The 27,012-nt window shown below is 43.6% G+C and overlaps 2 protein-coding genes across 2 annotated transcripts; one reads left to right on the forward strand and one right to left on the reverse strand.

Moving 5' to 3' along the window:
* The first annotated feature begins 486 nt into the window (after positions 1-486).
* On the forward strand, positions 487-20,701 carry LOC117562086. Its single transcript, XM_034239863.1, has 5 exons — positions 487-531; positions 16,981-17,076; positions 19,073-19,267; positions 19,358-19,434; positions 19,552-20,701. Exons 2-5 carry the CDS (start codon positions 17,074-17,076, stop codon positions 20,315-20,317), a joined length of 1,041 nt encoding a protein of 346 aa, XP_034095754.1. The 5' UTR covers positions 487-531; positions 16,981-17,073; the 3' UTR covers positions 20,318-20,701.
* An 86-nt stretch (positions 20,702-20,787) lies between these two features.
* LOC117562085 lies at positions 20,788-22,186 on the reverse strand. The gene is made up of 2 exons (XM_034239862.1): positions 21,851-22,186; positions 20,788-21,642 (listed from the first exon to the last, which is right to left on the reverse strand). Exons 1-2 carry the CDS (start codon positions 21,962-21,964, stop codon positions 21,082-21,084), a joined length of 675 nt encoding a protein of 224 aa, XP_034095753.1. The 5' UTR covers positions 21,965-22,186; the 3' UTR covers positions 20,788-21,081.
* Positions 22,187-27,012: the final 4,826 nt, after the last annotated feature.

A 27,012-nucleotide genomic window follows, 5' to 3' on the forward strand; every position in this document is an offset into this window, starting at 1 on the left:
GCTCTTTAGCTGCTCAATGTTCCGCTTTCTTCACCAGCTATTCTCTAACTGTCAGTTTGATTGTCTGAAGAAAACAGCTGCTGCTGGAATTGGGGTTTTCACTTTATACCTCAACATTTTACCCATTGTCAATTAAAGTATTAGCAAGGTTTAAACAACCATACAGCTTACAAGTCTAGTTCTGATTCCTTGCAATTACCTTAGATTAATATAAATACTTTAGTTAGAACACACTGTGCACCAATACACGTCTTATCAAGGACTTGGTTAATGAGGTCAACATTAGAATCTATCCTTTAATTATATAGTAGATACAAAATATCATTACACCAATGGCTGAATGTGCTCTTTGTCTTTTGTCGTTTTGCATAACAGATACACGCTGAATTCCAGCGCATAACAACTATCCCACTTGAAACAGCCTTCATGGCGCAGTTGGACAGCCATCTACCTCAGCTGACATAGATCTTCCAGAAGAAGGGAGGAGTTGTTGGCCAGAAACTAGCCAAACATCTGGCGATCTTGCAAAAGGTAAATGTGTGTATACTGTTATATTTCACACAGGCTCCGCCCTCTACTGGACTCTATGGGTACTACTCTCTATCATGCTGTGCGTGCTTTCACCTACTGAGTTTACGTAAACGTAGCCGGCCAATCGGGGCGAGCCTACCTGAATGTGCGCGCAGGCCCACAGTATATAAAGGCGGCTACACCCGCCGCCCACTATCCTTTTTCTCTTCAGACGAGCTGACAGCCGAAGAGTTAAACGAACGAAGATTAGAAGATTAGAAGAAACGGAAAATGGACTCACCATTACTGGAAGCTCGGCCATGCACCTGCCCTGGTTTGATCGCGGGCGCCGGTCTCCACCACCTCTGCTACCGCGTGACAGGGCGACTGCAAATAAACACGGGTGTGTTTGGCATCTCGCTCATTGCTGGAGATGCCGCGATTATTTGTAGCTTGATCGTGGCCGCCGCCGTTGTCTGCCGTGTGATATCCTGGTGAGGGATCACGCCGCATGGCACTTTCCAAAAGGACCGTGTTGTTGATCTCCCGGGTCGGGAGCCCCCGTGTTTACGAAAGGGCTCTTTGCATCGATCTCCTTGGTTACGTGGGTCGGGAGTAGTCGCAGCGTGGCTGCTTCTTGATTGATTGATTGATTGATTGAAAAGTTTATTAACAGCTTGTATATTGGGTACAGTACAGTACAGCTCAAAACATACAATTGTTAAGGGGATGCAGACCAGAGAAAGACTTTCGTCTTGTTTACATCAGGGTCCCCCATTTCCAATTCATCATGTCATTTAAGACATATAAGACATATTTGACATACAGATGGCTTATTTACAATTTACATACAGGTGGTTTTTTACATCCAGATTGCTTATTTACAATTTTCATTTTAGATTTCGTTCTAATACATCCTAACCGGACATTTAAGACATACCAAGTCTACAGATATACAGTTAGTAACAGAGTCTAAAATGCGAGTATATACATAGATGGGGGGGGGGGGGGAAGCTGTCCATTGAACGACAGGTTGAGATTTGTACCATTACCGGGCCAGTTTTGCAATGCTCTCCCCCGAAGGTGCTCTTTAAGAGAGGTTTTGAAGGTAAGTATAGTTTTACTTTCCTTTACAGTTGTGGGAAGACCGTTCCACCTTGATGTGGCATAATTGCGAAACGTGTATTCCCCCTTTTTTGTGCCAAATCTGGGTTTCACATGATTTGTGGAGCTCCCTCTGGTGTTATGATCATGGTATTCCTTGACCTTTGGGAAGAATTTTGACATGTACATGGGTACCATAGAGGTGTAGTGGATCTTGTAGACCAGGCCCATTGCAAGTAGCTGTACTCTGTCGTCTACTCTAAGCCATCCTAGGTTGTCAAAGTGGGCAGAGGTGAGGTGGGTTCTAGATGAAAGGTCAAGCAGTAGTCTGACCAGTTTATTTTGCGATGTTTGAAGTTTTATTTTTAGCGCCTTGGAGGTGCTATGGTACCATGACGTGCAAGCATAGTCATAGTACCCTTGAATGAGTGCTCCTGCCAGAGTTTTCAGGGTGTTTTTGTTTACCAGAGAGGAGATCCGGTATAGGAATCTAGTTCTTTGATTGACTTTTTTTATTACATTGGATGCCATTTTGTCACAGGAGAGGTTTGCCTCAAGAATAGATCCTAGGTATGTAATTTCCTTCTTACTTGTGACAATAATGTCGCCCACTGCAACTGAGAAGTCGTCGGATTTGCTGAGATTATGTTTTGATTATGTTCGAACCGAAGAGAATGGACTCTGTTTTACCCAGGTGTAATGATAATTTATTATCGGCGAGCCAGGTGCAGATTCTGCCGAGCTCGGAGCTGAGGGTTTTTTCAACCTGCAACCTGTTCCTGTCAGAGACCAGCAGGGCTGAGTCGTCCGCGAACAGGAACAAGTTGCAGTCACATGCTGATGACATGTCATTTACATAAATTAGGAACAGTAACAGACCCAATATGCTTCCTTGTGGAACACCACAGCTCACTGGGAGCGGTGGGGACAGAGTACCGTTTACCTCCACCATCTGTTCTCTCCCCTCCAGGTAGGATTGCATCCAGCTCACCGATAGTTTATCAAAACCAATTGCTTTTAGCTTGTCAATCAGAATGGAGTGATTGACAGTGTCGAAAGCCTTTTGTAGGTCTAGCATCACTATGCCGCAGTACTTGCCCTCGTCCACCTCTTGTTTGATGTGGTCGCTCAAATAAAGAAGGCATGTGTCAGTGGAGTGGGATGTTCTAAAGCCAGATTGAAATTCATAGATTAGTTTCTTTTCCGCGAGGTACTTTTCGACCTGTTCATATACTATTTTTTCCATGACTTTCGAGATGGAGGTAAGTATAGAAACAGGGCGGTAGTTGCCTGGGTCCAATTTGCTGCCCTTTTTGTGCAGGGGGGTTACTCTTGCAATTTTGAAGTCTTTGGGTACTTTTCCCTGTTTATGGAGAGGTTAATTATGTGAGCTATGACTGGTGAGATGGCGGTTGCTTTGTCTCTGAGGAATTTGGAGGGGATATTGTCGTGGCCAGTGGCCTTGTTAGGTTGGAGGGCGCTCAGTTTAATGAGTACCTCTGCTGTTGTTACCCTTGCTAGACTGAAATCATCTTTGCGTACCCCTAGGTTTTTGTAGTAGGTCATGATGTGATCTACTCCAAAAAGCCCTGAGTGGGAGGGTAATTTATTTACAAGAGTTGTGGCTATGTTTGTGAAAAAAATGTTCAAGTACTTGGCCACATCCAGTTTGTCTGTGATGAGCCTGTTATCTGTCTTTATGTTTAAGTTAGAAAATCTCGTTTTGAGTTTTTTTACTGCAGCCAAGCTGGTTATTGAGTAATTTCCAAAGTTCATGGGGTTTATTTTTGTTTTCCTCAGTTTTGACATTGATGAAATTTTTTTTGGCAGTTTTGATCATGGAGCTTACGTCATTTCTTAGTCTGTTTCTTTCAATTTTGAGTTCAGTCACGTGGGCCTGGAGTTCACTGCTCGTGCTTTTGGAAAGCATTGACTGACTTTTATGAAACTCAGAGCATTTTTTGTCTCTGGTTTTCATGGCGGTCAGTATGCCGGAGTGCATCCACGGCTCAGCGCGATTTTTTACCCTGGTTGTTCTTAGGGGGGCCAAATCATTGAGTATTGCAGAGAATTTGTTTTTGAAACAAAGCCATGTTTCTTCAACTTGTGTACCACTGAGCTCATCCGACCAGTCCAGGCTCTCCAGTTCTAGGTTAAAGGCCTCGCTAGAGTAGTTTTTGAGGTCTCTAGATATGACTGTTTTGTGGCAGCCGGCCCTTTGTTTTAGCTTTTTGCGGGTACAGAATATCATATAATGATCACTTAACCCGCATGCTATAACCCCTTTACTGGAGATCCTGGACTTGTCAGAGGTCAGAATGAGATCAATGGTAGTTTGTGTTGTTTCACATACCCGGGTGGGTTGGGTGATTAGCTGGCTGAAGCCGTGCAGATCACAAATCCTACTGAAGGACTTGAAGACGGACGTGTCTTTACGTTGCATATCCGTGTTCCAGTCTCCAATAATAATTGTCTCTACATCCCCCACATCAGCCAAACACCCATCTAATGTATCATAAAAGTCACTCTGTTCCGGTGGTCTATAGATTGTCCCGACTATTACAGATTTAGCATTGTCAAAAAGAATTTCAACCCACACAGATTCAATATTTTCATGATGCAGGTCAGTTCGGTTTTTGAAATTGGTGTCTTTATGTATGTACATGCAGACACCACCTCCATTCACGTTCCTGTCCCTTCTCACTACAAGATAATCTTCAATTTCAATCTCTGAATCTGTAATGGAATTGTCCAATTAGGTCTCAGAAAAGCATAATATGCTTGCCTTACCGTTCATGAATAGCTGCCTGAGTTCAGCCAGTTTGTGTCTCAGGCTGTTAGTGTTCAGATGAAAAATATGTAGTCCATTTTTGTTGCTTATGCACAATGTCGTCAGCTTGCAGATATTTGTCTTTGTCCGTTACAGCAACCGGCTTGTCGTGGTGGTGTGGTGTGGGGTGGGGTGGTGGTGGTGGTGGGGGGGGGGGAGGCTCCGTTGTAGCTTTAGCCGTTGATATGCTAGCAGGGTGGCTAACAACATGGCGGATATTTGTTCCCTCGGATCTCGGTTCTCTTCCTCTCGTCACTGCCTCATGCGTGTCTGTCTGCCGAGGCGTCCCCGGGGGAATGTCGAAGTCTCCGTTTATTCCTCGGTCTCCGCTGTCTCCACGGTCTCTGTTGTCGTCGCGTAGTTGTTGCTGCAGCGGAAGAGATGCTAATTGTGATGCTAATTGTGATGCTAGCTCCTCGAGCCTGCAGGACTGGCTTCTTGTCTGCACCGGGCCCGGATTCAGATGGATGTCTCCCGCTAACAATAAGACCAAGACGATCATACTTCTTCGGTCTAGTTTGCCTGACGAGGGTAAGTACTTTCGCGTCGGGTTTGCAGTTAATAATGCATGAATGCTTGCACTTCCAAAAGCGAGGTGTTTCCTTTCCCAGCCGTTGAGAAGGTAAAAGTCATTGTGGTTCATTTTATCCCCGCTTTCATTACTCTCCTTCTCTAAGTGATGTTGCCTCATTGATGAGTTGAGGTAGGAGTCCATAATCCATATTGTTAGGAGGATAAAATATGTAAAAAATCGTGAGGAATAACCGCCAAAGCGGGAGCTCTCGAAAATGCGACCACCCATAGCGAAACTGTCAACGGGGGGAGCTTGCTCATCCCCAGAGGAAATAACACTGTCCCACACTCCCCGCCCCCTCTGTAAACTCCAGTATAGGAGCCATAGATATATATAAACACTAGATGACTCACCCGCGCTGCTGGCCAATGGAGACCGACGTTGCCACTTGGCCGCCATCTTGCTACAGGCAGTTCTCTCATTCATAAGATTATGGTTTACTATTTAAATAACCATAGCTTGCTCAATTTTCAACCAATTTTCAAACGGTTTGGTTTTTTATAAACATCAAAGATGTAGTTATGATACTGTATACTTATAGTCATGGACTTTCTAATGAAAATAACATTAAGCAGATAAAGCAATAGCTATACACACACACAAGGTATTTATATTAAATATTTGCCGGTGTGTATATATTTCCATTTATTTTTATTATATTGTTAATATTTAAAATAAATTAAAATTAAAATATATTTATATTTTATATATAAAAATCGGTCTCATGTTACCACTCTGTAAGCCAAGAGTTGTTAATTTAGCAATGCCTTAGCTTTAAGAATAGGGACACAACTAGTGACAATAGCATATGGTGGTATATTATTTAGATATTCACACCTTTATCAGAAGAACCAAACCAACATAAAATGAGCTCACAGACAGGCCAGTTCTGTCTCATTTATCACAATTATACGAATATATAAATAATAGTAATATGGAAATTAATAAGTTACTTTTTTAACAATTCAATGTTCACTTATCAATACTGTGAGCCTGATTTGTATTACATTCTCCAACAGAAAACACAACTCAGCGTACTTTTAAGAAATTGATCTTAATAGGTTTTTCCCCTTATAAGGCAAAAATATGTTTTGAGGCTATGGACAAAAATGGCTATTTTGATTGTAAAGGTTGCCAATCCCTGGGTGTAGTTTCAATGTTTGCACATGTTTATTCAAGTGTATGAGTGACATAGAGCAAGTGAGATGGCCAGTGGTTCTCAAACCTTTTACACAGAGTACCACCTCAAATTATATTGGGCTCTCCTAGTAACACCATCATAGACCTTCCTGGGTACCACCGAGATAAAGGATTTAATATGACAAGCCATATGATGCTCTCATTTGTTAGTGACATTCCACATGCAAATAAAACAAGATTAGATGGTACTTTATTGATCCCAATTTGGGAAAACATTTTTAGTTACAGCAGCATAAGGGACAAAGCATTTTACAATGAATTAGAAATAAGCAAGAAAAAGAAAGAAAAGAAAGAAAGAGGAAAATATACATGTTGAGTTTGGCAGGATATTATATATATAATATACATAAATATAAGGCATATGGAATATTAATGTTAAATATTAAATAGATTATATATGTGTAAAATGTACAACGTGGTTATATTCAAGAGAAACTATGGAGCAGAGAGTTATCTTCCAGCCAGAGGTGATTTGTTGAGTTATGGCACTGCGGAGCTGCAGAAGTCTGTTGGAGAAGGAGCTCCGTTGACTGTCCAGCTGCAGGTGGAGAGGATGGGTGGGTTATCCATGATGGACAACAGCCTGTTCAGTGTCCTCCTCTCCACCACAGCTTCAAAGGGGTCCAGCTTGATGCCAATGACAGACCCAGCTTTCCTAATTAGTTTATTGATCCTGCTGGTGTCACCGGCTCTGATGCTGCCCCCCCAGCAGACTGGAACAAAGAAGAGTGCACTGGCCACAACAGACCGGTAGAAGATCTCCAGCATCTTACTGCACACGTGGAAGTATCTCAGCTTCCTCAGAAAATAGAGTCTGCTCATCCCCTTCTTGTGCACAGCATCAGTGTTGATCCTCCAGTTCAGTCCGTTGTCTAAGTGCACTCCCAGGTATTTGTAGTCCTCCACAACAGCCACATCCTCTCCCAGAATGCACAGGGGTAGAAGAGACGTCCTCACCCTCCTGAAATCAATGACCATCTCTCTGGTCTTGGCCACATTCAGAATACTCACAACATTAGGCTGAGGTTCATCTTCCGCTCTTCTTTAAGTGGTTGTGCTTCTTGTTGCTTCTGGCTAAAATAAACATAATTAAAGACATTTTGAGTGTTTAAAATGTGCTGTAATACACAACACATTATTTATTCCTAAACTTGCAGAAAGAAATGACATTTAATCACATATTTATCAATCAATCTTATACACCTTGAATTGTTGTTGGCCAATGATACACATACCCTTTGAAGATGAGCTGGGAAGTTGAATACTGTTGGCACACCATCTTTAAGCCGGACAGTCTGCCCCGTCCTGTCAAAGTCCTCACTCCTGAAGTACTCACTGCAGAGCAGCGTCCTGCCAGAGGAAACAAAACCGTCCCTTCTTAGGGCAACTTCCCACTGCCTCCTCCTCTCTCCGGTTTTGGGAAACCTTAAAAACATGAGAAAGGTAGCCAGATATATAAATTATTGTCAACATTGTCCGCCCTTCTTTCCTTTAACATTAAGGGTAAGGACAAAAATACACACCGAAATTATCATATTTTTTGGGTAATTGTATGTATGTATGTATGTATGTATGTATACTTTAAGAATAAGACAACCACACTAAGAGTAATAAAAAAGGTGTCCAAAAGAAACATTACATAATTGTGTAAAGAAATGGTAGCAACATATTCTAAAGAGGCTGGGTCAACATCAATCTTGCAATACTATTATCTCACATAGCCCCACTGATCCTGTGTAGCAGGACTTGTAATGTACATACATCCACTAAATAATTAACGATTATCCTAATTATAGTCATAATATTGTCATATCTTACATGTGAAAGGTGATTCCACGGGTTCTTGTTTGCAGACTGCGGCGATTAGAGCAGCCGTAGGCTGCACAAAAGTCAGGCATAGTCAGGTACTTCTGTAAACACAAAGCCAGCAATTTCCTGTATCATAATGTATCTAAAAATACAAGATGTTTTTAACAAGCCAAACCACTTGGAAGAAATCATGTGTAACTTAAGTTATGTTGAAAAGAAAGAGCAGTTCTGCCTCTCCCACTGGTGTAAAGTTGCTGGGTCAACTTTGTAATACTAGGTCTCACTCACAGCCTCTTGTTATTAGCCAGCTAATAAATACAACCACATACACAAAGAAAAGCTGCAATTTCAACATGTCCAAGCATCCTGTATCATAGCCATGCTAATAACGTTTATAATAAACCAAACCGTTTGTAAATCAGTCAAGATTTCAGCGATTTAAGAGTATTTTTGTGCAGAGCACTCACCTTACAACAGCTACCATAGCGCGTACCAGAGTAGCTGTTGACTGTAGCAAGATGGCGGCCGGTGAGCTACGCTGGAAAATCTCCCATGAGCCATCTAGTGTTTATATATATCTATGATAGGAGCCAGCAGGTGGGCGCGTGCACGTGAGTGGAATAAACCGAAGTGCTGTCAAAACACTGTGCGGGTTCAAGAGAGTGATGTGTGTGTGAGAAACGCATTCAGTGAAAACGATTGCATTTATCCCAGAGTAAGAGTCATCTCTCTCCACATTTACACTTTTCACCATAATGTCCGTTTCAAAGGGACGGCATTAGGACGGAGCCGCGGCCCCACCGGAGCGTGCCGCGGTGCGTTCAAGGACCACAGTAGAAAATCGGCCCTTTCTGTGTCAGCCCCCATGCCAAAACTCCCTTCTTATGGAAAGGTTTGGCAGCGGAGTAGGCCACCAGAGAATACTACAGCTTCTTAGCTTTGGCTCCACAGCTGCTGGCATGTCCCCTGAACACAGTTTTGTGAGGAATGGAAGCCCCACAAAAGCTGTGTACTGACAGAGTAGAGGGACAGGACACTGAGACTGGGTTACTCACTCAAGCTTTGCAGCGTCCCTCCTCCATTCAGGGGAAAATGCAATAGAGTCAAATCTATCATCCTGGGAGGAGATAGGTTTCCTTTCAACAGGAAGTCGAAAAGAGGCCCTGTTGCATGAACGGTGGGTTACGTATTGTAACCCTAGTTCTAGAGTGATGTGTGTGTGTGGGAAAAATGCATTTAGTAAAAACTATGGCATTTATCCCAGAGTAAGAGTCATCTCTCTCCACAATTCCACATTTTCCCATAATGTCTCGTTGAGATCGGCAAGGCCGTTTCCATACGATGTTAATTGGACACTCATTATGAGGCAAAGCCCCTGTGAGAGTGGCCGCGGTGCGTTCAGGGACCTCCACAGAAGAACAGTGGGTTACGTAGTGTAACTCTAGTTCTAGTGATATGTGTGTGTAAAATGCATTCAGTAAAAACGAGTGCATTTATCCCAGAGTAAGAGTCATCTCTCTCCACATTCCACATTTCCCCATAATGTTCGTTTCAAAGAGACGGCATTATGACGCCCCGAGAGCGCGCTGCGGTGCGTTCATGGACAGAAGAAGCTCAGATGAATGCCTCTTACTCTCTGAGAGAAAACAGCATTATGGCGGAGCGCGCGCTCTCACGGTGCTGCCGTGGTGTGTTCAGGGACCTCAGTGAAAATCGGCCGTTTTGTTCACTGAGTGGAAACTGCATTATAGAAAAACGGCCCTTTCTGTGTCAGCACCCCATGGGTCAAACTTCCTTTTATGGAGGGTTTGACGGCGGAGTGGGCCACCAGAGAGTACCACAGCCTCATAGCTGCGGCTCCGCAGCTGATTGCACATCCCCTAACACAATGTTATGGGGAATGGAAAATCAGTGGTGTATTAACAGGGCGGACGGACAGGACACTGAGACTGGGTTATTCACTCCAGTTTTGCAGCATCCCTCCTCCGTTCAGAGGCATGAGAGAGGCAAATCTGTCATCCCAGGAGGAGATAGGTTTCCTCTCGGCATGTGCACTCTCAAGTCAGAGAGAAGGGGCACTATTCCCTGTACTTCCTGGTTCCCAAGAAGACAGGAGAATTCAGGCCCATTCTGGATCTTCAAATGCCTGCACCAGCACATTGCATGCAAGAAGTTCCATATGTTAACTATGAAACAGTTACTGGGACTGGTGCAGCCAGGCGATTGGTTCACAACCATCGACCTGAAGAACGCTTACTTCATGCCGAAATTGCTCCAAAACACAAAGTATTTGCGCCTACCAACACACTCTCACTCCCTAAGCGTCCAGGAGCGACGTTTGGTCAGTGTCCGTGGCATCCAGTTGTGACGCTCCTAGGCTCCTTCAGCGTCATAAAGGGACGCAAATAGCTTTCAACTGATTGCAATGTATTCCCATCTGCGGCGGGATTTGATGCTCATGGAAGCACGGCATTCGTTTGTGTCGGCTGCCCTTAAAGGCAATGTGAGCGTCCATTCCCATTGGATAACGGATAATTGTACACCCGGAAGTAAGTATTCCCCTTACTGTCGATTGATTTTACAGTGATATCTGCACTACACATCGACTAAAAAACACCAGATTATCCTTGTTAATTACACAACATTGATTGGTTTAAATTGTGTGCAATGCTTTTGTATTTTTCCCCTTCAATTCGGAGAAACAAATATTTTTTCGGAGTAAAGGATGGCAGAAGACACTACACTACCCAGAATCCCCAGCTATCGTTTGGACTACACCATGTGCTGTGTTTGACAAACTCCGTGATAGTCCTCAAGCTCTGTGATTGGAGAGTGTGCTCCGAGGGTTACGCCGATTCTCGAACAGCACTTGAAATGGGATGGAACCACGGCAGACTGTCCAAAACTGGATTTGAATGGGTCCACCGCGTCCCCCCCTCCCCCACCCTGTCCCCAGAACTACACATGCTGGCTATTCTGTTTCGCAACATGTTCTCTATCTATGGCACGTGTCTACTGGGAGTTGTAGTTTTAAAAGACGTTTTCGTATTTCCCATAATAAGAAGTTGCCAGTATTAAACTGTGTACATCCCTGGAGGTTTAGGGGATAGGAAACACTCAAATTTAAAACATATAATTCATAAATGGGTGAAAATTGCTTGTGCCCATAATGGGCAGCATTCATATATATACACACATGCCAGCTAAGGTCAGAAGAGCTTTATTTAACAGCTGGTCTTATGTTTGTGACCCCTGTTGTTAATTGATAACATTACATTACATTAATTGATAAGCCTGAAACATGCACTTGTCAAGGTTCAGAGGCAAATTTTGCAAATACGGCAGTAGCCATCGATCAGCTTAAAATAAGATATACTTTATTGATCCCAAGTTGGAATATTTGCGTTACATCAGCATGTGTAACGGTTGTAAATATGCAGTGGTGTTTATTTGTAAATCATTTAGTATAATCACACAAATTCTGTGTTTTATATTTAACAATTCTGTGTTCTTTATTTATTGATTGTTCAATACCTGACAAGGCCGGAGATGAAATATCTACATACATCTTATAAGAGTATAATACATTATGTATAATATCAGTTAAAATAAGTGCTTCAACATAGTTAACATTGCTGGAGGTATGCACAAATATTGATAGATGTCTTGTAATGCACTATTGAGGAACCTGCGACCCAAGTTTTTCATTCAATGCAGAACTACACCATAGTTGTGTAGGCCTATATGATATGTCAATAAACCTTAGAAAATCTTGAAAGGGATGTGCAAAATAGTCATGATATACAGTCTTTAATGAACTATTAGTAGAGAATAACGAGTAATGAATATACTTTATAGGGATCCTATTAATATCTAATAATAAAAATAATGAAATTCAATAACATGCTTTAACCACTAGGTGTCCCTTTATATCAGCTGTGCAACTTTATGGTGTAAATACAGCCTATCTACCAATTGGATCAAATATAAAAGTCAGCCGAATTAGTGTTGATACTGCAAGGAGACGTATTGTGTGAAAATAAATGTAAGATGTTGTTTAATGGCTGATATATTTATGATCCACGTCACGTTTTCAGTTCCTCATGTTTGTCTAGAAGTCTTCTCATCAGGGCTCTATAAATACAGAACTACGGCAGATATATAATATTTAATGCAGCCGAACCGTGTATTACAATGCCGTTATGTGATGACTTTCAAAGAGAAAAGCAAGCACACTCGGAATAAAGTATTATTTTATTTAAAAAAAAGTTTTCGGTCTGTTTCCGTTATTTGTTAATAACGATGTGCTGTGAGATGTGAGACTGAAATTGCACAGGGGAAAATAACGTAGGCTATCTTTAGATGCGGATTTTGTTAAACTAATATGTTTGCGCTGTGGACCAACACTATACATTGACGGGGAAGGGGGTAGCAATAAAGATAACACCATTAAACAGTTACACAACATAACAGAAATAATATCGATAGCAGCGTCCCTAGCAACCACCTTGGTAACAATGAAAACGTCGCGATTTCCTGAAGTAATCTTTGTAATAACTAGCAAACTAAAGATCATGGACATCCACTGCACACATAATCTGAAATAACAACTCATATTTCTCGCATCAAATGACATCAAAAGGCATTTTAATGGCCAAACTAACTTTAAAATTGGCATTTTCCACCGAGAATAAAACGAAGTTCGGCCATGTTTTCTTTTTCTGCAGGGAGAAATTTGAAGATCACGTGACATAGACGCCTGCCATTGGAATGAATAGTGAAAAAAACGGGGTTTGTCAAACAGAGCACATGGTGTAGTCCAAACGATAGCTGGGGATTCTGGGTAGTGTAGTGTCTTCTGCCATCCTTTACTCAGAAAAAACATTTGTTTCTCCGAATCGAAGGGGAAAAATACAAAAGCATTGCACACAATTTAAACCAATCAATGTTGTGTAATTAACAATGATAATCTGGTGTTTTTTAGTCGATGAGTAGTGCAGATATCACTGTAAAATCAATCGACAGTAAGAGGAATACTTACTTCCGGGTGTACAATTATCCGTTATCCAATGGGAATGGACGCTCACATTGCCTTTAAGGGCAGCCGACACAAACGAATGCCGTGCTTCCATGAGCGTTAAATCCCGCCGCAGATGGGAATACATTGCAATCAGTTGAAAGCTATTTGCGTCCCTTTATGACACTGAAGGAGCCTAGGAGCGTCACAACTGGACGCCACGGACACTGACCAAACGTCGCTCCTGGACGCTTAGGGAGCCTGTGTTTGTGTTGAGCCTACGAGTACAACAGACTGACGTTCGGCTACTCCCTATCCCCACACTGCTACGGCGCTGCAACCGCTGCGGGACCATGACATGAGGGTGTTCTTTTATCTGGGCGACCTCATAGTCATGGCCAGGTCCAGGGAATGGGCAATGTTTCACACAGCCCAATTGATCCTACACCTAACCAAGTTGGGTTGAAAAAGAGTTGCGGTCAATTGGAAGAAGAGCTCCCCCATACCTCACCAGCAGGTAGAATATCTGGGGGTGATGCTCGATGCAGGCAGACTACGTGCCACCCTGACAGAAAGCAGACAGGCATCCCTGCTGCGGGCAGTCTGCAGGCTGTGTCAGGGGGCGACGGTGACACCTTTGATCATCATGCAGACTTTGGGTCTCATGACGGCTGCTCACTCCGTAGTGCCACTCGGACTCCTGCATGCACGTCGCATACAGAGGTGGCTTACCGGCCTTCGTTTAGATCTCAAGACACAAACGACGTCTGGTGATCATCCCCCTCCCAGTAGAGAGCAACCTACGATTCTGGGGGTCCCCAGAGAATCTGCGGAGGGGAGCTCCACTGGGGCAAGTGACCTCCTATATCACAGTCTTTACAGACGCTTCAGTGACAGGATGGGGGGGGACGTGCCTAGAGAGAGCTGTAGGTGGTTGCTGGCCTCTGACAGAGGCTCGGCACAGCAACCTCCTGGAGCTGCAAGTAGTGATGCTGGTCCTACAGCACTTCAAACCCTTAATACAGGGCAAACATGTGCTAGTGAGGAGCGACAACCGCACCACAGTGGCGTACATCAACAGGCAAGGCGGAGTCCGCTCCATAGCCTTGTTGACCGCGGCAGAGAACCTGTGGTTGTGGGTTTCACAGATTGTGTTGTCTCTAAGGGCCCTGCACATCCCGGGACGGGAGAACGGGGGGGCCGACCTCATGTCAAGAGGCGGACCCCTGCCAGACGAGTGGAGGCTTCACCCGGAGGTGGTGAAGCAGTTCTGGACTCAGTTCGGGAGAGCAGAGGTGGACCTGTTCGCCAATCGGCGCAACAGCCACTGTGCCCTGTGGTTCTCCCTGGCCCGGTGGGACATTTGCACACGAGCCATGGCCAAGGAAGCTGCTTTACGCCTTTACACCGCTGCACCTTATCCCCCCCCTTCTGGATAGGGTGAGGCGAGAGCAGCTGTCAGTCATGCTAGTGGCCCCAGATCGCCGCCTGGTGCCGTGGTACGCGGGGTAACACAGATGATGGTGGGCCAGCCCTGGGCTATTCCTCAGGTCTGGGGAGCGCTGTCTCAGGAAGCAGGGGCAATAGGGGCGTTACCCACTCTGGGCCAACCTCTCCAGGCTTGGCTCCTGAGAGGGACAGGCTGAGACAGGTGGGGCTGTCTGACAACGTTATTCAGACTATCCAAGCAGCAGGAGCAGAATCCACCACGGCCTGTTGCAGCCCAAAGTGGGCGGGATTCCGGCGATGGTGTGAAGGAAGGAGTCTAGAGCCTCTGTCATGCACGCTGGGCTCTATTCTTACCTACTTACAGATGCTGGTGGACAGGGGGCTGGCTCATTCCACAATTAAGGTGTATGCAGCAGCCATTTCGTCCTGCCATGAGGGATTTGGAGGCAGGTCAGCCTTCAGTCAGCCGCTTATGTCGCGGTTTTTGCAGGGGGTCAGGAGGCAGTGCCCAGTAGTGCATGCCTCCGCCCCACAGTGGGACCTGCCGAGTGTCCGAGCTGACCGCTCTGTCGGTGCACCCAAGCTGCCTTTTGATCCGGGGTGACCGTAGCGGGGCGACACTCAGACCGAACCCCTCCTTTACTCCTAAGAACCTAAGGAGTTCGTTCAGGTCAAGGGCTATTCAGTTAGGTGGCTTTAATCTTCCACCCCATATTGAGGCCAGGGAGGCTAAATTGCACCTCCTCTGCCCAGTGCGTGCGCTAGCATGTTTTGTAGAGCGCACGGCTGCCATTAGACGCACTGAACAGCTGTTTGTGTGCTTTGGGGATGGTGTGGCTAGAAAAGCTCTCTCCAAGAAGCGCCTAACAGGATGGCTATGCGGGTGCATTACACATGCCTATGGAGAGCCCTCCCCACTGGGGTCCGTGCGCATTCTACACGGTCTGTGTCAAACAGCCTTATTCAGCAGCGTGAGTGTAGAAGATATATGCACGTCGGCGTCTTGGTCTACGCCAGGCTCCTTCATAAAATGTTATCTCCTGGACATGTCTGGCTCCTTCTCGTCGTCTGTGCTTGCCGAGGCAACGCATGACTGGTGAGAGGGGGGTGGCTGTGGGTCAGCAGGTGTCTGACCCCCCCCCCTGGACATAAAGCACTTGTGTTTTCCCATGCTCCCGAGGGACTCGGGAGACATGGTGCGCAATCAGCCCCATACAGGGCTGGAGGCAGGCTGGGAGAGCCTTCCTCACTATTGTCCATGCCCACTCTACACGGAGCGTGTGGGGGACGTGGTGCACTTATGTTTTCCCATGCTCCTGAGGGACCTGGGGAACATGGTGCGCGGTAGGCTCCAAACGGAGTCTCCGCACAGATATTTTCCATGCACACTCTACACGAGGTAAGCGTGTGTGAGTGTGCCTTATCCAAATTGCGGCCCCGACTTCTCTACGGTTACAACTGGATGGGAGGAAGTGGGGATGCAATGGATGTTAGCCAAAAGCCGGTCAGGGACGGTGTGGTGGGTCGATGTTGTTGGATGACAGGGCGTGTATACATCGGGGCTCCGCCCACTGTACCCATAGAGTCCAGTAGAGGGCGGAGCCTGTGTGAAATATAACAGGGGGTTACGTATTGTAACCCTAGTTATATAAGCACATGCGGAGCCCTCTACCTGGGGGCCCTGTCTTTCCTAGTCCGCTCGCAGAAGAGTGTATAAGATAGTGGGCGGCGGGTGTAGCCGCCTTTATATACTGTGGGCCTGCGCGCGCATTCAGGTAGGCTCGCCCCGATTGGCCGGCTACGTTTACGTAAACTCAGTAGGTGAAAGCACGCACAGCATGATAGAGAGTAGTACCCATAGAGTCCAGTAGAGGGCTCCGCCTGTGCTTATATAACTAGGGTTACAATACGTAACCCCCTGTTTTATACAAATTGTCATATACTCTATGGAGCAATTTTATTAAATGTACCTGTCTAGTACCGTATAGAGCCCCATTTGCCTCACAACAGCCTGGATTACTTGCCAGGTTCAAGAATGCAAGACACATTTCTACTGGGTAGAGAAGCAGGCTTGTGACTGGAAAGGTGCAAATGCAATCCCCAGGTGGGGAAAGTGAAAAAGCAGAACCTGCCTTGAGCAAGTCACTTAATCCTCAGTTGCCAACAGATCAGACTGCGGTTGTACTAGGCAGATTCCAGGTGTGAACTGTGAAGAACGGAGCATTGGTCTTGGTGAAAAGCCCCTGGATGAGTAGAATTTGTAAACAGTGCTATCGCCCTAACACATTCAGACCTCTGACATTGTAATACATTTAAGTCACAATTCTTTAACATACTTAAGTTAGGGCATTCCATTTACATGTATAATGAAGTCATTGTATATATTATATTGTATATTTAGGTTACTACAGGTTGTAAATCTTCTACAATTTATAGACAATTTTGTTATTGATGTATTTAGAAATATTTTGCAATTTGTTTACACAGGCAACAAGTGATGTTAACCTTAAAAGGGAAGCAATCCTCAAGGCACTTTGCATCCACCTTGGTGAGGATGATGGACATCTCATTCGGGAGTATATGGTGAGTCATTGTAATTGCATTTGCCAGTCACATGTAGTGTTTTATGATCCCAGTGTCAGGCATCCATTTTAGATAATTATGTTTTACCTTATAAGGAGCATGAAGGTTGAGAATATTTATATGTATGTATGTTGATATTCAACAACAGACTAAAGCAGGGGTGCCCACACTTTTTTGGCTGGTGAGCTACTTTTGAAATGACCAGCTCACCGAGGTCTACCAACCAAAAATAAAATCCCAAATTGCAAGGGTTGCTGAAAAACACGTTTTATTTATACATGGGATAACTACAATAGGGCTGCAACAAACGAATTTGATAACCGATTAATCTATCGATTAATGAAACGATTAATCGACTATTCGGACTATTACTGTATGCCTTGCACAATTTCTCAAACGCTCTTATTTAGCCATCAACTTTTAGATTTAGCTTGAGGTTGTTTTAGGCATGTGGAAACTAACAATGAGGACAATAATGATGAATACTTGATTCAAAAATACATATATTATTAAATTAACTTAACAAATTGTGAACAAAATTAACATTGCTTTTTATTTAAATAAAATAAATAATATTTCACATCAAAAGAAACAACAATGTTTTAACAAATCGTATTAAATAATCTGATGACAGAATTGTAAACAGAATAGCTGAAACTTTAACAAACTAAAGAGTAACTCTGTTTCCTCTAATCATAAACCCATGTTTGTATAATGTAGTTAACTCCGTGTGTTGCTGCTAGCATACATAATAAGACCTGACGTGGAAACGTTACTCGTGGATGGGGCTACAGAGCTACTAGAAAGACAGTCGAACCCGGTGCATTCCTCCGTCTGAATGTGGAGCACTTTTGATAAATGTTTAGACAATTTGCTCGTGTTACCGCCCTTACATGCTAAACACTCTTGGCAACGAGCATAGGCTACATGCACAGTCACTTCCGCATTCTACTCATAGCGGCCGATTCATTTCCTGTTTAAAAATGACGACCTTCTACACCCGCTGCCTACAAGAGCTTCCGAAATTAAAAATGTCAGATGTTCATCGGATTTGCCGGACGACTAAAGCCCCAGCCAGCAAACTCGATAAAGGCTTCAAATTATATGCTGCGTCATATATACACAACTATGAAGGTAAGAAGGTAACCGGTACTAACCAGCTAGCTTATGCTCCGGGTTACACTAACATTAGCTGTCAAAAGCTAGGTAACGCCAGAGCCCTATAGTATAACTACTATTATTATTATTATTATTATTATACTACTACTATAGTAGACTACTATAGGGCTCTGGGTAACGCTATGTACTGTTTCTGGTGTTAATTCTTTAAAACATTAGCCATTTTGCTAACAAATACTATCGTTTAATAGCCTTATAGCCTAGCCAAGGTTATCTTGTTGTTAGCCACACTGCATAATGGTATCAGCTTTTGTAAAGCAATGTTGCCATAGATGTGTTGACGTGAGTATAGATCTAACGCTGTTGCTCTGTTTTTCTTCATTCAGTGTCCAATAAAGACAGGCTGACAGGGCAGGTCAGCGTGAGAGCCTTGTGCTACAGGTCAATGCGGAAGAGCGAGACAGCACACAGTTTGAGTGTAGGCAGGCAGCATTGACACTGTTCCCCCCTGTTTATTGAGTTTCAGTTCAGTTAAACATTAGTTTACCTTAAGGGAATCTCAACAGTGTCCTACTTCTCCCTGCTTTATCACAGCTGATTGGTCAGATATTATTACATTGATTATGGATGTGTAAGTTTGGGGGTTCAAATATATAGTCAAAACTGCTTTAATACAATTTTCAAGGCATCTTAGTTTCCAAAGAAAGTTCATTGTGGTATTGTAGGGTAAGAGGGTAACACTAAGCATTCAGGAATACATGCTTCTTCTAGGATAATGGGTCAGTAAAAATAACCAATAATTCTACTCATAATAACCTCCTGGCTCATAGTAACAAGTGAGGTTACTAATCACTAGTATTTCTTCTCTCTTTTTTAGATAACGCTTCGTGATTCATCACCAGTGGTGCTCACGCACAACCAGTGCTCCTGTGTTGCAGGAACTGTTTTGTGCAATCACACAGTAGCATTGCTGTTCCAAACAGCACACTACACTGAACTGAACATGCCAGTTGTGCCACCTGTGCATAGCTGTACTGAATCGGAACAGCAATGGCACAAGCCGCGAACAATGGTAATTTCAATGAGGTTCAAATACTTGTAATCTTTCACAGAGTTTTTGTTTTAAAGTGACTCAACGAACAGTAATTGTCTTTTCCTTAAGGGTGTGAAGCCAGGGCCCATCAACTCCATGGTCTTCACCAAGCCTGTACCAAATAGGATGGTGCAGACTGGAGTAAGGTAATTTTAGCTGGAAAATTGTGTTTCCTGTGTTTTTAAAATTCATAATTCTGGTGCTGTATTCCTAACCTTTATTGTCACATTAATGTGCTATATTGTCTTTGCCATTCTTTGTAGGAGTGGATTCTACAGAGGCATGGTGGGGCCATTACCAGATCCCTGCCTGTTCAGAGTTACGGAGGCATACTCAGCATTCAGCATTGAAGACAGGCCGCTTGTGACCACAATGAACATGAGACCTGACAAGCCCCTTGTGGAACGTGCCTTCGGGATTGTGCAGGAGGGCAGTGTTCTGTCCTATCAGATGCCTGCTTTGACGTCTCGGTACACCACACTTCACACTGACACACCACCAACACCCCACTTGCCCATAGAGGGGTATGTGATCTTGCCATGTGATTTACCGCTGGTGTGCTCAGAAGAGGAGCAACTACATATGAACAGCTTATCTGTTGATTTGGAAATGTCTCACAAAATTGAGGAGGCTACCCGTGAGCAAAGCTCTAGCTCAGAGTGGCATCTGCTCCGCAAACCCAGGGTTACTGCCTCTAGGTTTAGAGAGATTTGTCACGTCAGAGGTGAGAGCTCTGCTAACTCTCTTGCAGAGCGAATACTCAAAGGTACAAGGCAGACTGCAGAAATGAGGAGAGGTGCCGAGATGGAGCCCACAGTAGCAACTGAATACAGTAGACTGGCAAACGTGAACTACTCCCCTTGTGGCCTTGTCATTCACCCCTCTACGCCCTGGCTTGGTGCCTCCCCTGATGGAGTTGTTTTTGACCCAACAGAATATCCCCAATTTGGCCTTGTTGAATTCAAAATGTCCCAATGTCCCAAATTATGTCGACTGCAAATATGTGCAGATGGAATGTGGCTCCCCTAAGCTCAAGAAAAGCCATGCCTATTACTGGCAAGTACAGGGTCAACTTCTTGTATCTGGGATGCAGTGGTGTGATTTTGTAGTGTGGGCACAAGAGGACTACCTGGTGCAAAGAATATACACAGATCCAGAAGTGCAAAGAGCACATTTTTTTACACATACATGCCGAAGTACCTGTCATTAAAAAAGTAGTGGGCACTGTAGCCATTGTTAACTCTGTAAGCAGTTAGCTGCTAGACCCTGGCTCTGCCGTCATTGTTTTTAGGAGGCAATCCCTCAATCATGTGTTCTGAATGACAACAAAATGTGATTTCAATATTTTGTTTTTGATATATATTGTTTGTCACATTTCATATATGTAAATAAATATACAATTGTATTTAAAAAGACAATAAAGTGATGTGATTTATGTAATGAATAGTAAATCAGTGCATTTGTAAGAAATCATCAACGCATTGTAATTTGCTATTTACCATTTATTCAAACAAAACACTAGCGTGTGTCAGGCAACATGGGATTACGGTGTGCTCACCCAGCTTAATCACAGCTACCTGCACAGGTGTCATCATCTTGTCTTATTTCACCCATTTCTTGACCAGTGCTTTGTTCTGATAGTTTGACAGCATACATGCTACTGCAAACAGTTGGTTGATGTTGTAGGCATGGGACAGGAGGATGACACCATCAAAAAGTGTGTTCTCTTTTATCCTCCTAATGACACGCTCCACATGAACCCTCAGTCTGGCAATGGCCTGTGTCTCCCTCACCTAATAGGCTGGCATTTGCTTCTGCTTTGACAGAAAAGGTGGGCAGTACACTTTGCATTTGCAGCAATCGCTGATCAGGAAGCCCTTATCTACCATCACTGCCATGTTTTCAGTCAACAACGCAGCTATTCCAGATTGTTTGAACATCTCCTTGTCGCTGACAGAACCACCATACAGACTGGAAACAAATGTCACTGCGCCATGTGGGGCTATGCCAACCAGGGCTTTCATGGTGCAGTGAGATTTGTATGTAGAATACATTTCACTTTGGAGGAGGAGTGAGGATGGTGTTTGACACCTCAGCTCTGTGCAATCCAGGATCACCTGTGTGTCTGGGAAATCTTTGAATGCCTCTGGGAGGTGGGCTTGAACTTCTGCAGGTGTAAGCCAGATGCATTGTGACCCCAATAAAGTTGTAAGAAAACTCGTCCATGTTGCAATGATGCGGCTCACAGTGGACTGGTGTACGTTGAAGCGGTTTGCAAGGTCCCTCTCTTTCAAACCCACCGACAGGAAGCAGAGAAAAAGGAAGAACTTGTCAATTGGCTGAAGCAGCTGTCTCTGGAAGATAAACAAAAAAAGGGTACTATATTAATGTCATGAGTGTAGCACACCATGGGAAAAACATTAAGTTGTTTTAGTTCTCTGATGTATTCAAAAAGGATTGAGTACTATAGCCTTTTAGTCTACACGAAAGCAATGAAATGTTGGAGAAACATTTTCCCTTCAGTTTGTGTTTAGATTGTGTGTTAAAAGAAACGTAGCCTACCGTTGATGGACGTGCGTGTGTAACCACTTCTTCATTCCTCTTGGCAGCTGATATCGCTCTTGTAACACGAACCATTTTATAAATGGTAGGCTCAATCGAAAACCAGAAGGCCATCAGGTGGTTATAGCTCGGGAATCTGTACACAAAAGACACATGTCAGTCATTAATTGACTCGTTAACTGTAACACATGGGCTAATGCTTTCCTCTTGTTTGCTATAATACATTACAATTCAAATAGACTGATTAAGAAGGCACTTGGTGCAGGTATAGTAATATACAGCAGTAACATGTAACAACTACATTAAAGCAGCAGTAATAATAATCTAAAACATACAGGGAACATTTTACACAGAACGACTACTTTTACTCTTCATTCTTAAGTGTGCAACTGGGAGAAACGCAGTGGATATTGACATGTACTTTTACTTTGGTAAGGTTTTGAAGATTTACACTTGTAGTAAAGTATTATCAGTATGTTGTTAGTATTAGTATGTTTTACTCCACCACATTTAGTTAACCTTCATAGTTTCTAGTTACTTATGAAAACACATGATTTATGATTCTACATGTTCAGTTCAGGAGTATTTTCAAACCATAGTATTTGTACTTATACTTCAGTTAAGTTGAGTAGCCTACTTATTCCAACACTGCATGCAAATAGTCAGCAGTCAAACGGCAGGTAAACAGGATTCTTTATAAGCTAACCCATCTCAAAAACTTGGATAGAATTTAGCCAAAACATTACCTGGTATAGAATCGGATGTTGTCGTCGGAGCCAGCAAAAAAAACTCTCGCTGGACTCTTAACTCCTGCAGTTGCTTCTGCAGATCCTCCACTGTTTTGGAGTTGTCTTCTGTAGCTTGAGAGGACATGTCCAGTGAAGCTGGTTCAGGGGTTGAGCAGTAATCATGGTCACGGACATCGATGTGCTCTTCCTGCTCCTCCCGAGAGACTGGTTCAGTGGGCCGCTCCCTTCTCTCCCAAACACTAGCCCGCGGTGTTTGAGCAGTGAAGTGATTCCACTCAAACAGAGTTGGGACAGCACCTTTCACAAGCCTCCTACGGCCATCAAGGGTTTTTGGCTCTATTAGTTGATCCGTAGCGAAGTGACGACTGCAGACCTTAAAGTGAGAGGAGATTGTAAAGTTATCGCGTCGTATTTTAACCAGCCACTGTCTTCGCAGCTCGAGTTCGGTCGGAAAGCCATGGAAACTTAGGACGCCGTTGAATTTAGCTGACGCTGTACAAAGTGGGACACCGCAGTGCTCGGAGTAGTTATTTACTTGTCTTTGCAAATGCTCCGTTTTGAAAATCTTCCGTCGACTCATATTTAAACCACAGATTTAAACAGTAAAACATTTGTGGACGCTCAGCTACGCAGACCAGAAGCAACCCGGAAGCGTCCGAGCAGTATAACGGCTAAGGCGGAAGTACGTCTCAGACACTAGTGCATGTAGCCTCTTGTCCACCTCAAGACGGGTAACATTTAACCACACCTTGGAGCGCTTCTCTCCGCCATCCCCGCCGTGTGTTGCTGCATGGAGCAGCTACGTGTGTAAACTGCCCCGCCCCCTCGCACACAGACGGGAGAGAAAGATCTCATCTCGATTGGAAAGATCGAAAATACACCGACCATAGACGCATTTCTTTGTCTTTTTGCATGTTAGAAATGAGTTGGCGACACTAAGACTGCGAGATAATGTTTGTGTAGCAATAATACATGACCTTTCTCTTTCTCAACTCGCTACTCGGAGGGAAGTCGCTGTCATATGCCTTGTGAACACTCCGATAATGCCTCTCCACGTTACCTTTCTTTGGCAGAGCGACGCTTGCTTTACAAATAAGGCAAATAACCTTTGAATGTGACATCACAACAACATATTCTTCCTCCCATTCTGGGTGGAAGTGGTTTGTCTTTAGCTTCTTGCTCGGTCCCGCACTCATTTTGTTGTTTGTCTCTTTAACTTAATTTGAGTTTTCCCGGCACTTGACTGATTTTGTATCGCTTTGCATTCTGGGTTAACAGATTGGAAAGCGATAGGTCGCTTTTTCTGTCAATCAAGTAAACTCCTGAATTAAGTGGCAGGGAGGCCAAGGGAGGAGGGATCAAAACTTGTTTTGTCTATTTTAACGGAGCTGGATTTTTTTTTAATGAATGACTCGCGATCTACCAGCATTGCCCCCGCGGTCGACGTACTGGGCACCTCTGGACTAAAGCATTTCAAACCATCAGCTTGGTTATTTATACGACGAGGTTGGCTTTATTCATAGTTTTTCTTATTGTCCAATGGAAAGACCATAATCAACAATGTCTTAATCCATCTGTCAATCCTCTCTGACTCCTGACACGCAGCACCAAGCTTATTGGTTCCTACATACATCTTTAAAAACACCTCACACATATTTAGGTTGATTCAGAAATATATACAATATGACCAGCTTTGTTTTAAGGGATTAATAGGTATGTGAGCAATATTACAAAAAATGTATACGATAAAGTATGTCATTAAAATTACATATATTGAATAAATACATGTTTTTTCTTTAAATATACAGGACATGGAAGGAGATGACGTCACCAGAGACCTGCAGAAATCTACCATGGGCATATATGTCATCAACAAGGAGGGTGGAGAACCTGGACATTATGATGACGTTGGGATTTGTGTTGAAGGACTAATTATTCTGGACAACATTGGATCTGTAGCCCGAGCTTGTGCCATCATGCTGGGAGTCATCTATACACAAAACATGGCTTAGCCCAAAGAGCTAAGGTACTACTATGAATTCATTCAGAAAGTGCTCTTGCAAATGGATGGTGAAAGACTTTCCCCCAAAGTCCTTGGACTGAAGAACAAGATACATGCTGGACTGTAGGATTTCTTCAGCCACTCTTGTGAACCGATGCCATTAAAGCATTACAAACACCAGTCAAACCTCAAAGGTTGGGAGAAGAATGTGGAAATCTCGATGGACTTGGAAGACATTTGTTTCATGTATTAGTGTGAGGAAGGTTACATCCTCCTCAGCTGTTTAAGTCACATGCTTCATGTTACGTCAGGATTTATTCACTATGTCTGTTTTCACTGCATTTTGTTGCTGTCATGGCCTCCACCTCTGCCTAGTCAGTGGCCGTTTCTCAATGTCGAGTAAACCTGCTGCAGAGCCACTATTTCAAGTATACTACGTCATCGAGTGGCGCCGAAGGACTGTTTAAATGCATGTTAAATGCCCAGCATTCGGAGCCACTCGATAGATGACGTAGTATACTTGAAATAGTGGCTCTGCAGCATGTGCACTCGCGATTGAGAAACGGCCTGTGTGTGTGTGTGTGTGTGTGTGTGTGTGTGTGTGTGTGTGTGTGTGTGTGTGTGTGTGTGTGTGTGTGTGTGTGTGTGTGTGTGTGTGTGTGTGTGGTGTGTGTGTGTGTGTGTGTGTTGTGTGTGTGTGTGTGTGTGTGTGTGTGTGTGTGTGTGTGTGTGTGTGTGTCCACAATCCAATCACCTCTGGCATAAGACTCCGGCCCTGACTCCTCCACTTCGCCAGATCGTAGACTCTGTACCCACAGTCAGTCTCTATCTTTGGAAAGTCTTCGATTGCGATTCCCTGTTTGACCTGTTTTCTCCTGTGCCTGCAGCTTCAAGCCAGCCTGACTCCTAGCTCCTGTCTCCAGACCACCTCCAACGTTGGACGCTGTCCCGCTCCTCCTGGCTCTTCTCCCTGCACTCTCCAACCTGGTCAGACCTCCGTTCCCCTCTCCCATCCCATCTCTTTTTATTGTTTTTTTTTATTTGGGGTTAAGTACATTGTCAGAATAAGTGAGAAATGGATTTAACTTCTGTTAGACAGCTATCATACTGAATACATATTTACTGTGAATGTGTGCAAAAATGTATGGCATATGGCTGTCTAACAGAAGTTAAATCCATTTCTCACTTATTCTGACAATGTACTTAACCCCAAATAAAAGAACCCAATAAAAAGTGTTGTTAAGTAATAGTGAAGTCACGTTGTAATAACAATAACTCGTCTCTCTCGAGTTTTCCTTTTGAGCTTTGCCAAAAGCCACTGTGTCAATGTTGTCCTACTTGGGTTGCCGTACGGAGTTGTCCAATATGGCGGACCATCTCGCACATGCGCACTGCAGAATGGGCAGAGCTGCAGATCGGGTAGTGACAAGCACTCCTTTCAGACGAGACATATACCACGTGAAGACACGTTACGCTCGTGTTGTGTTCAAGGAACCTGTCCTTGGCCAGGAAAAACAGGCACTCGCTTGTTTAATTATTTTGCGGTCTAGATTTCTTCTTCTTTTTTGAAGTGAGAAGTTGTCTGACTTCAAACCCCCCCCAAAACGATAACTCTTCGGTTCTCCGCGAATTACACAAGTCACCCAAATCAGCGTTAAAAAAGCGGGAGGCGCCGAAAAGCGACTAATTTGCATCACTGTATCAGAAACAATGCCCGACTGTTTTGGATGTAATATGGTCGGTGTTTACATTAGCATTGCTAACAGTCAGAGCTAACCTGTACTGGAGAGCATACTTGCCAAGTGCCAACCCTGCCTATCTTGCCAGCCAAAATCGGGAGCATTTCAAAACCACCGTGGGGGGGGGGTGCTAGTGGATCGCCGGAGCTGTATTAGTCTAACATTAACATGCTTATTGTAGTTGTAAGTGCATGTTTATGATATAAATAATTAATAATTATTTAATTAAATAAGTTATATAGCTTTTGTGTTCAAATGCCCTCAGCTTATTTTTTGGAATGTTTATGATGAACATTAAAGTGCATTACATTTGCATCATTTTATACTTTTTTGTATAGTATTATTTCTTTGAGAAAGGCAATAAAAACTGGGGACATTTTGAAAAAGCGACATTTGTGAATAAAATATTTTGCTAAAGTAATCAAATTATTAATTCCAAATTCAGTTTTTGAAAGCTACATTTTATATTATCATATGTCAAGACCGAAAAGGTAATTGGTTCTTATCTTTATAATAAAATTGTTTGAATACTTGAAAAATATGTATAAAAATGTATTATCTAAAAAACTCAATCCATTTATAAGTAAGGACGGCTCTTGTGGAATAACCACAGAATACAAAAGCATGCCTTTAATTAAAACAATCATTAGTAAAGTAAAGTAAGTTACGTGA

The sequence above is a fragment of the Gymnodraco acuticeps genome, unplaced genomic scaffold (genome assembly GCF_902827175.1).
Source record: "Gymnodraco acuticeps unplaced genomic scaffold, fGymAcu1.1, whole genome shotgun sequence".
Taxonomy (NCBI): domain Eukaryota; kingdom Metazoa; phylum Chordata; class Actinopteri; order Perciformes; family Bathydraconidae; genus Gymnodraco; species Gymnodraco acuticeps.